The sequence below is a fragment of the Gadus morhua genome, chromosome 13, assembly GCF_902167405.1.
Source record: "Gadus morhua chromosome 13, gadMor3.0, whole genome shotgun sequence".
In the NCBI taxonomy this organism is placed as follows: Eukaryota; Metazoa; Chordata; class Actinopteri; order Gadiformes; family Gadidae; genus Gadus; species Gadus morhua.
Genome location: NC_044060.1, coordinates 17,613,370 through 17,624,856, shown reverse-complemented (window position 1 = coordinate 17,624,856; position 11,487 = coordinate 17,613,370). Strand labels below are relative to the sequence as shown.

At 44.1% G+C, this 11,487-nt stretch overlaps 1 protein-coding gene and 1 long non-coding RNA gene across 2 annotated transcripts; both read right to left on the bottom strand.

Annotated features, from left to right (window-relative positions):
* Positions 1-7,851: 7,851 nt before the first annotated feature.
* Positions 7,852-8,881, bottom strand: LOC115556695 (uncharacterized). The gene is made up of 2 exons (XR_003979118.1): positions 8,585-8,881; positions 7,852-8,000 (listed from the first exon to the last, which is right to left on the bottom strand). It is a non-coding gene; the product is annotated as an uncharacterized LOC115556695 (long non-coding RNA).
* A 648-nt stretch (positions 8,882-9,529) lies between these two features.
* Positions 9,530-11,486, bottom strand: mafbb (v-maf avian musculoaponeurotic fibrosarcoma oncogene homolog Bb). Its single transcript, XM_030373909.1, has 2 exons — positions 11,348-11,486; positions 9,530-11,242 (listed from the first exon to the last, which is right to left on the bottom strand). Exon 2 carries the CDS (start codon positions 11,193-11,195, stop codon positions 10,182-10,184), a length of 1,014 nt encoding a protein of 337 aa, XP_030229769.1. The 5' UTR covers positions 11,196-11,242; positions 11,348-11,486; the 3' UTR covers positions 9,530-10,181.
* Between the last annotated feature and the right edge of the window lies 1 nt (position 11,487).

Here is an 11,487-nt window from a genome sequence, read left to right as displayed (position 1 = left end):
CACGCACACGCACACACACACGCACACGCACACGCACGCACACACACACACACACACACACACACACACACACACACACACACACACACACACACACACACACACACACACCATCATGTAGGAAAAGTGTTTACAGCTTTCCCTGCCCCTATTTGGGTGCACTGAGGACTGAGCTCTCTACATTTCTCATGCTCTTGCGTCGGCCAACTGCTGACACAGATATACTGCAGAGAGATGGCAGCGCAGATAGATATGCATGCACATGTCAAAATAGCCCTGGGGGGGTCGGCGTGTCTGAAAGCAAAGAAAAAGGGATACAATAAGATCCCACTCATGGCTGCAGGATACATGAATTGACATGCATCCAAAAATCCTCTTATTATAAAAAAAGAACTATAATTATTAGACAAATAATAGGATATTTTGTTTAAAAGAAAAACAGAAAAAATCCTTTAAGTGTGCTGTGTGTCTTTTTATTTGAAGGTGTAAGTCATTGTATCAGTGCTGATGAAGCATTGTACTAGGATCAGGCTTAAAGGCTCAGAGCTCCGGGGTTCTTCTGAGGTTTGTTTTACCAGCATGGACCGTGAATAATACCGCTGGTGAGGAGGGGGGGGGGGGCTCTTCTGACAGCTTTATCAGGTGCATACCCGCTTGATAAAGGGCATTGTGGGTGATCTGATTTCAAAGTGTCTTCTTCTTCTCCTTCTTCTTCTTCTTCTTCTTCTTCTTCTTCTTCTTCTTCTTCTTCTTCTTCTTCTTCTTTTTCTTCTTCTTCTTCTTCTTCTTCTTCTTCTTCTTCTTCTTCTTCTTCTTCTTCTTCTTCTTCTTCTTCTTCTTCTTCTTCTTCTTCTTCTTCTTCTTTTTATTCTTCTCCTCCTTCTGTGGGAAAGCCCGATGATGCTGCTTTCCACTGATTCCATAGTGACTGACTAAAGCACAGCTTATACAAAAGAAAGAAATAAACAACAAAAGGAAAACGACTCAAGTGCCACGCTGAGGGCCGCCGTCGTGGGTTTGCTTGAAGAGGATATTGACAGATACGATCCTTTAAAAAACAAAAAAGCCCTCGTTTTATCTGGCTAATCAATAAAATCCATCCCAAACAGGTATTGATGCCAGTCAGCTGTCAATGATACCTCACCTACTTTGTAAGTCATTAGGTGACCTTACGGTGGGTGAGAATTTGCCATGAAATGCCATGTTGTATAGTTGTTTAACATAATCCATTTTTTGTCAAATCGGTGAGCCTGATAAAGTGCACATCAATTCCACGAGTGGAATAGATGTGCACATTTCTTGCCATTTTGTAATAAAACAACATTTCACCTAAATATATTTGCCAATACCTTGACATGATCTCCGTCATTGCTGAGGACGGTGATAAAGATGGCTCCTTAGTTATTTAAAGGAGTGAGGGAAACAGTTTCAGCTTTCTGTGTGTTGAAAGCGGATACACTATCACTGAGTCACAGCATCTACCACGGTGCCTTCCACGCCATTACTTCATTTCACTTAAGAGTCATACTGACCTTCTGAACTGTGTCAAACTCTGTTAAACAACGTACTTAATGTTTCAAGGGGTTTGATCACCATACTAGAACCCTTAAGTAACAAAGATATTTGGTTGGCTTTGATCTAGTCCCACTGTAAGCTGTCGTCATGTTGCCTTCACCGGTCCCTCACAGTGTGATATGATGATGCTATGATGATAATGTGTGTATTAACCGATGTAAGTCGCTTTGGATAAAAGTGTCTGCTAAATGCCCTAATTATGATGCATGTTGTATGCAGATGCCGTTTCGTATCCTCCTGTGTGTTGGCTGAAGATGGCTGTCTGTGTGTGAGACAGAAAGGAGGGGGATTTTCTCGCAATAATCATCAAACAGTTGAACCTCCTTGCAGTTGACTTGTTGGGTAAAGGTTAAAGGTCAGTCTATGGGTTACCCCCTGAGTCCGTAGTGACTGTTTTAAAGGAGACATATTATACCACCAGGTTTGAGTGTAATTAGCCTTACAAGCCGTTTCGAAGATCTGCCCCATATGACATCACTAGTGGGCGTGTCCACCTAGATCTATGTTGGATAGATGAGCAACGTTTACTTCATTCCACTGGGTAGGCTGGTGGACTGATTTATCCAGCACAGATCTAGGTGGACACGCTCACTAGTGATGTCCTAAGGGGCAGATTTTCAAAACGTCTTGTAAGGCTAATCACACTCACACCTGGTGGTATAATATGCCCCCTTGAAGTATTATTTATTTCCTTGTTTATTTGGGGGTGGCCTGAGTATTTTAGTCAGGCAGGTATTTTAGTAGCTTAACTTTTACAATTCAATAATTTGCAGATAAATAAATAAATAGATAAATGTGTTTCCAAAATTATTGTCTTTCATTTGCTACATTGGAATACAGTTATTATAGGGGATTTATTGTTTATATGTTTATGTATATGTTGTATTCTTCTTGTTATCTTTTTTTTTCTTAATTAAATTTTTATACGTTTCATTCTAGGAGAATTACGTTTGAACACATGCAATGATATCGCCATGGTAGTTCAATGACTGGTTGAATGACACTTGCTAGCTGTAACGCTTAAGCTGCTACATGTACAAATAATTCAGCTGTGGATGTTTGCTTGAAATTGGCTTTTGGTTCTGAAATACTATTATTCACAAGTGAGCGAAAAACTGCAGCGCCAAACCAGGATTAAACCCTGCTATAACTGAAGATAAAAAGTTCTGAGCAGTTATGGAAATGAAAAATATGTAAGTGTTTCTCTAAACTGAACGATAATTATCAAGAACTGGTTTATTTGTCACCAATATAAGTCTAAATGAAATCGGAAGTGTCAAAGCGAAAATACACGTGCATTATTTTGACTGTTGAGTAATAACTCTCAGAGGTTTATTTTTCCTTTCCAATTAAATCTCAGAGCACTCTAGTTCCTCTATCTCTTCCACAGAACAAAACAAGCACACGGGTTCATTATCGTACAAACTAGCCTGATCGACTTCCCTGGTACTGTATCTGTAGTTCAAAACATTCATTGAATACAGATACATGTTTATCGTTTGCTTTGGTCTTTCAACTGAAGGCCCAATGACAGAACTAACCAGATTCAGGATTAAACCCTGCTATAACTGAAGATAAAAAGTTCTGAGCAGTTATGGAAATGAAAAATATGTAAGTGTTTCTCTAAACTGAACGATAATTATCAAGAACTGGTTTATTTGTCACCAATATAAGTCTAAATGAAATCGGAAGTGTCAAAGCGAAAATACACGTGCATTATTTTGACTGTTGAGTAATAACTCTCAGAGGTTTCTTTTTCCTTTCCAATTAAATCTCAGAGCACTCTAGTTCCTCTATCTCTTCCACAGAACAAAACAAGCACACAGGTTCATTATCGTACAAACTAGCCTGATCGACTTCCCTGGTACTGTGTCTGTAGTTCAAAACATTCATTGAATACAGATACATGTTTATCGTTTGCTTTGGTCTTTCAACTGAAGGCCCAATGACAGAACTAACCAGATTCACAGTTTTAAATCCTAAGAATGAGCAGTATATAATTAGGCAAGTGTCAAGTTCGCGATCCATTTTTACACACGGTGACAGCGGAGACAAATGCGTGGGGTAGATGGAATCACAACGTAATTATGGGCAAAGTAACCGTTGTGTGTAAGACCGGAATGGAGAACTTCAAATCCCATTTTCAAGGAACGCGGAGAAGAAGTAGTAGCAGGAGTTACATAAGAGGGCTGTTAACATGACACATTGGAGGGAGACACACCCAGTTCCACAGAGTCTCAGTACAACCAACATGAATGATTACAGCTCACACACACCGATGTCCACAACTGCAAGGCCTAGCGTTTGTATTCTTAGAAATGATATAGGCTTTGAAGAAGTCAGTGAGCAGCAGGTCCAGTTTAAATGGCCGTCTCTCGAACCACCTTTTCATATCCCCTCGGGTTATGTTAAATTCTTGAGTTTCAATTTACATGTTCAATGTAAATCGACATTGACCATATCTAAAGGAAAAGTCCCATAGTACCAATGCATTCCCGTAGTGCAACCATTAGTGGGATTGGGTTGAGAATGTCTATGCCTGTGTCGGTTTTAATGTTAAACAGTTTGGAGTGAGATAGCTGTGTTGTTCTTAAACGAGGCTGCAGTAGGTCACGGTCAAATTACACCTCTCATTACATAACCGTTTTTTTTCTAATCTCTCACCAGCAGTGATAACAGTTTAATGTTTCATACGAAAGCCCTCATGCCAAAAAGCCAAAGTCCCCTTCACCTGTCCAGGAGGGGAGCCTGGTGGACAATACGGAGACAGACTACAGACTGCTACTTTATCAGTCAGCAGAGAACCCAAGGCCGGCGTCCGAGCAGAGGCTCAGTCCCCCCTGATCAGCACAGCCTCTGCCAAAATCAACCGAGAGCCACAATTATCTGCCCTATAGATAGTTAGGCAGCGCTTGGGGCCAGGAGCTGCGGAAAGGGAAGAGGCCATTGCGAGTGTTGCATTTGTGTGTGTGTGTGTGTGTGTGTGTGTGTGTGTGTGTGTGTGTGTGTGTGTGTGTGTGTGTGTGTGTGTGTGTGTGTGTGTGTGTGTGTGTGTGTGTGGCGGGGGGGGGGGTGGGGGGTGGGGGGGGATTGGCTCGTGTTTCTACAGTGCACTAATGGACGCTTGTCATCATTACGGACAGAAACAGGAGGGCGCCTGCCAGCTGCATGACCCCCATAAAACAGAGCAGGAAATCCTAGCAGAGAATGACATGGCAGGCAAATGCCTGATCCTTTCTCCCCTCTTTCTCTCTTCCCCTCATCCCCTTTCCCTTTCTTCCCTTCCTACCCCACTTGTTTACGGCCGCTGAGCCCGAGCAAAGCAGACCTGCTAGCTCATTTCTCGGACGCACTCCCCTCTTCCTTTCCTCTCCCTTCCTCACTCTACTTCACTCACTCACTCTGACTCTTCTCTCAAAATGGTCGCCTTTCGACTCTTTGACTGCGGTCTCACTCCCCGTCGTCGTGCTTGGTTCATTAAAAAAACATGTTTCAACTTTCTGCTGGCTCCCTCTGTTGTGCAATTCAAACTGCAGCACTACACGGAAAAAGAAAAAGAAAAGGAACATGGTGTGCAGTCGTCACCAAGATTAAAACAAGGAGCATTTCAATGAGCAGTGATCTCAGCTAATTCCTACTTTGGCCTTGAGGTTTAATGCCTTATAAACATTCAGTTGTTTTCCTCCTCTGTTGTCCAACATGGCCATGTTTTAATGGCATTCCTGAAGCACTGTGAAGTATACTACCTGTATAATTATTACATTCTGGAGGCCAGCCGCTGCTCTGTTTCCAAAGTCCAGTCTCTTGTGGTACAGGACCTCGTCCAATCCCCTCCCGGGCAGCGCTCAGTCAAACGTGACCGGGATCTTTATCAGAGGGCCATCCTATCATATCACAGGGGCTCATGCGCCAACACGCTGAACAACAGGTCCCCAGGAAGCTAGCTGGGTGCCCTATGACAGCCAGTCAGATAGCTGGGTGCCCTATAACAGCCAGTAAGATAGCAACGGAGCTTTTATTGCAGCGATGCTACACATTAATCCACTCTGTGAGGAGCGGATGAGGGCGTCATGTGACGGTGGGTCATAGTCGTTTACAGTAGTGCCAATGTAATCACTATACGACCACAGTGAGCGGCAATGAATGAAATACCTTCACAGTCCAATCCAGGAGTCACGTAACTGGGTGATTGAATGAGACAATGAGGCCCTCTGCCTTTATTTCAATTGAAGAAATTGAACAATTTTGAGTGACAGAGGGAGATAGAGGGAGAGATAGGGAGATTGTTTGTGCGCGTCGAGAGGAGGCCCGCAGCCTGCACGCGGTACAGATTGCCGTGTCTGTGTGTATGTCTGCATGCGTCGTGCGTGTGTGAGGCCACTGACCACGGCGTGATTCACTGTGTCACAACTTGTTGCGGAGCAGCGAGTGGACATCCTGATCGGAAACCGCAGCCAGCGGTGCAGTGTTTTTCCTGTGTCACAGAGCCTAACCGTCGCACAAAGAGTCACTTGACTGGACCCTCATATAGGAAGTGAAAGAGGAAGCCCCCCCTTCCATCCTGTCCTCCATGCAGCTCTCTGAGCAGGCCCCAGCCATTGCACAATAAGAGGTAAAACATACAGCTGGGGACTGGTATTGTCCTGTTATTTAGCAGGGCTGGGGTCAAATGTCTGCTTGGCTGACACGTACCCAAAGTACGTGTCAGAAGGGCAAACACACAAATCAGTGAGTGACTGCTGTTGTTTGTTTGAATTAGGGCTGATTTGGACGATGCCAAATTTGGCTAGAAGATCCACTCATTCCGCTCCTATCATCCTATCAGCTGTAATCCGGGGAGGCCATTTTGCAATCATTTACTGGACTCAACCTTATCTGTAATGGACTGCCTAATGTCAGTAAGCCTCAAAAACAAGGAGGTTTGTTTGAATAGTTTACCTGCTACAATCGACATTGTCAATGGGCAGAATATGACAGATCTGAGTGATGGGTAATATCGCTGTGTGGCGTCCCCTGATCCTGCCAGCAGTCCCCCTCGCTGCTGGCCGGAGGCCCCTGGCTGTATTGACTGGTGTCAGTGTAGCCTGCATTCCTCCTGCCTCTCCCTACACAATGGTCAGCCTCTCCAACATTCCTCTGTCTGTGTCCACTGTCTGAGACACAACCAGGCTCATGAAAAATCATCCAAACTCACTCAACTCCGTGGAGCACCACCAACCTAAGGTCACCGTCTTTCAATTATTTTCTCTGTCCTAACAACAGCACAGCCCATTTATTCTACGGCGGGGTTGAAGCTATCCCTCTATCCCCGTCTATAACATAGGCGACCGCGGGCCGTAAACAAATTCATCTATGCGGCAATGTCTAATTCGTCCCCAATCCTGTGAGCGAGGCGCTTTTTTTCACGAGCATTGTGACGACGCTCTCTATCTGTCTCCGGCTATCTCTTGTGATCATATGACCCAGCCATGCAGACACCTTCCCCTGCTGCTGACTCAGTACCCAGCCTCTGGCGCTCAGGGCTCAGGCTGGCTGCTGGTGGCAGGGAGGAGGCTGGCGGTGGGGGAGCGCTGCCTGGCTCCTACATCAGGGCCGGCAGCCTATCACACGCGAGGAAAAAGAGCTGGCTAATCGTTTCTCCAATGGCACCCCGCATGCTGTGATACAGGACCACAAACCGCTGTCCTCTCCAATATTCCACTTCTCCTGCCTCGCCCCGCCGCGGCTGCACGGTAGCCGGCGCGTGATGCCGTGTATGCAATGAGCACACATGCACACCACAACATGTACATCTTTTAAGGATGACACATGCTGGTGTGTAGACACACACATACAGACAGACACACAAACACACACACACGACAATACACACAAATAATCACTACACGCAGATTTGGCCTTTATTGCTTAACCTTTTTCTAATTCCATTTGGGTGCAAAGTATTATAATTGTTAACTGTTAACACATTTTAAGGTTGCGGTTAAGGTCAATTCAAAAAGGTGTAACATTTCTTTCCTCACAAATGTACACACATCTTTAGACGTCATATTTAGTACTACCTTCTATAACAAATGATTGTGTTCCTCAGTTTTTAGCAGGTGTTGTTTCCGCGAAATTGTTCAAGTTGTCTTACAAAAAAAAGACGCATATTAAAGCGTATTTTGTATCCATTTATATTATAAGCATATTTATAATCTGCTCACATTTATAATCGTTCTATAAGACGTTCAAAAACAGACCCACCTTAAAATGAATGAAATGAATAGCCACAATTAATTTACAGTACCACGTAGATTTATTATAAACTTTTTACAGTTTTCAAAATCAGTACAATAGCCAGTCTGACTGCGGGCCTCCCGGGTGCAGGCCTAGCGATACAGGAGCATGCGTCGGGCACCTGTGGTGGGTATTTGGAGCTGTTTTCACTGAACAAAAGAGGTGAGGTGAAAGCTGTCAAAGGTCACTCATAAAAGAGAAACATGGTTTCCAGGCCTGTTTGAGGAGGTCACTGACAATAGTGTATAACGCAAACACACGCACACACACAGACACAGGCACACACACACACACACACACACACACACACACACACACACACACACACACACACACACACACACACACACACACAGACACACACACACACACACACACACACACACACACACACACACACACACACCCTTCCCAAGAGCAGTCTACGTAATATTAAAACAAACTAAAATATTCAAACATAATAATAATAACACATTTTACATGAAGAAAAAAAAAAAAGCATTTTCTGTAGGTTGAAAGCAACCATGGAAGCATCATTCATCTTCAATATGAACAACACCAGCTCTTAGCTTGGACAATTTGAGGGCTGCCTCAATAGGTTTGTTGGCTTGTTTACATTTGTTTATTCAAGGTTTCAATATTATTACAAGTGTATTAAGTGTAAGTGAAACAAAAGTCCATCAGTTGCAGAATAAAATTGATGTCATGTAGATAAAATCAGAAAGACAAAAACCTGGTAATCTGCAGAGCAATGTGCTGTGGTTGTCGTTTCTCTCTTCCTCCCTGTAATGAATGCAAAGGTGACCTGTCTGTCTGAGGAAAGCAACAGAGGGGAAGGCTGATTTCCACCTCATACTATCTGAGCCACACAGCCCCTGTCACTCACGCCTCTTTGCTTTTCATGTGCCCAAGTCTGTGTGTGTGTGTGTGTGTGTGTGTGTGTGTGTGTGTGTGTGTGTGTGTGTGTGTGTGTGTGTGTGTGTGTGTGTGTGTGTGTGTGTGTGTGTGTGTGTGTGTGTGTGTGTGTGTGTGTGTGCAGGGAGGGGGGGGGGGGTCCAGGAAGCCCTCCACACAGAGACCAAAGGTCAGAGGGAAAGGAGAGGGCCACGAACTCTTTCATTTACACTACTGCCCGCCCCCCTTTAAAAACAAAAAACAAACAAGGGATATAAATAAAAACATTGCACTACACTGTGGCAGCAGATGACCATGCTGTTCTCTGATTCACCTCCTGAATTGTGAAGCTGTTCTTGTCTGTTCACGTAAGCATGTCTCAGTAAATTGGCCTACTGCATATTAGGTTGTAAAATAAAACATGCAGCCATCCTGCAGTATATTTAAAACGTATACACTTTGGTAATGGCTGTCTTTCACCATATGATTGGTGTATCAAATCGTATTGATTTCTTTGACTAATTTTAAGGGGGAACTTCAAATATAAAGTCTAATATATGTTTGACCAATATATTTTCTTGCGTACTTACAAAGCTATAGGTCTCCTTATCTCAATTAAACCACTTTACAGCTCTTTCTGGAACAAACCTCTGAGCAGTGTAACTTATTTGTCTAGATTTTGAAATAATAATAGGCCTAATATAAAATCATGATGTGGGTTAAATATTCATTGTAACCTATATTATTGATTTACCCTGTCAGGTGATATATGATGAGACACAGATTTACAAAGTCAAATGGCTTTATTGATCCATAGTTGATGAAAAACAATTTAAATACAAAACAATTCTTGTCAATGCTGCAAATCCCTATTATTTCCTTCTTGCATATTTCTTTTTTTTTTTATCATAGAAAGAACAGGAACCAATCCGTCCAGCAGAACCAGCGTCATAAAAAAATTGACATTTAATCTCTAGATAATTATATTGAGTAGATAAGATTAATGTGAACAATTTTGACAAAACCTAAGCAATCAAGAATGCTAAAGACAAAAAGAAGAAGAAGAAGAAAGGAATTCAAACAAAAAAAGAAAGCCAAAATCAGATGTCCTGCGTAAATAATAAATTGAGTATTCGCCAAGTTAAATCAATTTCAAGTATCTCCATTCAGATAGAATACAGGTAAGAGTATGATATATGGAATATAAAAAAGTCCCATACATGTCCCGCATGCATGCTTGGTGATTCTTCAGGTAGACGCATGATTCCTTTTTTCAATTGAACGATAAGAGTTGCAACTCGATCCACCTTATTATAATTATATTGTATGGTCTATAGATAAAGTCATAAATGCGTTATTTTTTTGTACAGACGTTTTATAGCAACCGTTTACAGGGGGCGCCTAGGGAAAATAGGCCAGGGCTGCAAAAAGTTCACTCACATCAGATACTCGGGCGAGGAAGGGTTGTCGCTGGTCGACCCCGTTTCGTGGTAGCCGTTCGCACAAGTCAGTTTCTCGCATTTTAGTTTATAGGCGTCCCTCTCGCGGGCCAATCGATTGAGTTCGTGCTTCAGCTGCTCCACTTGCGAGGCCAGGCTGGTCTTCTCGTGCTCCAGGACGTGTTTCTGCTGAACACGCTTGAAGCGGCACGACTGGGCATACCCTCTGTTTTTCAGGGTCCGACGCTTTTGCTTGAGACGCATGACCTCGTCTTTGGTCATCCCTCGGATGTGTCTGTTCAGCTCCCTGACGGACATGGACACTAGTTGATCGTCCGAGAACTGCATGTCGCCGTTGGACCTTCTGTCGTGGCGACTGCTGCTGTGGTGGAGGTGGTGCGCGCCCAGGACCATGTCCTGGGACTCTGGCGAATGGGGAGCCGAGCTCTCGACGTCCTCCCCCGGATAGTGGCACTGTGTGTTAGCCAAACCTTGCATCTCGGCGTGGCCCACCAGGGCGTCCGGCTGACGGAGGTGTCCGGGGTAATGCGGGACGTGCTCGTTCATTTGTCCGTACCCCTCGAATTCAGCAGGGAAGGGGGGCTGGTGGCCGTGGGGCGCAGATGGATTGGCCTGCACCGTTGTGCCAATGAGGGCGTCCATGGCGTCCTCGGGTGTCAGACCAAAAGACTGAGGATACATTTGCTGGGAGTAACCTCCGTTGTTAGACATCCAAAACTGTTCACCGCCCGGGTTGTTCCTCTGCTCGTTTGGGTTGAGGTTGGGCGACGAGGGGACCGAATTGGAAGGTGTGCTGCCCGGAGTGGTGGAGGCAGATTCTGGTCTTTGAAGTTGATTGCACGGTCCAATAAATGAACGATCCCCCCCATGCATTGTCTCCTTCTTGACGCCGAACTTCATCGAACTAACGGCTAAGTCGAATTCGCTGACAAAATCCATCGGTGTTTTCTGAAGTCCCAAATGCAAATGCGCATCGGCTGACATATTCATTGCAAGCTTGCTTTTTTTTCCGCCCGGAGTTCCGAATACCCACAGTTCTGTAATGCAGTAAACACGCAATGCTTTAGAATGAAGTTCCAAAAAAGATATATCGCAATATGTCTACAAATAAAAAAAAACATGCGTAAGGGGTTCCACCTTACCAACTAGTGGGTCATCTGTTCTGTAAGCGATGGGCTTTTCGGAGGGTAAAGTTAGTCCACGGAAATCTCAAAGAGCACAATCGTGCGTGTGCTACCTCTGCCTTTTCGCGTGAAGCGCACTTTCTTCATAAAGCTGCATT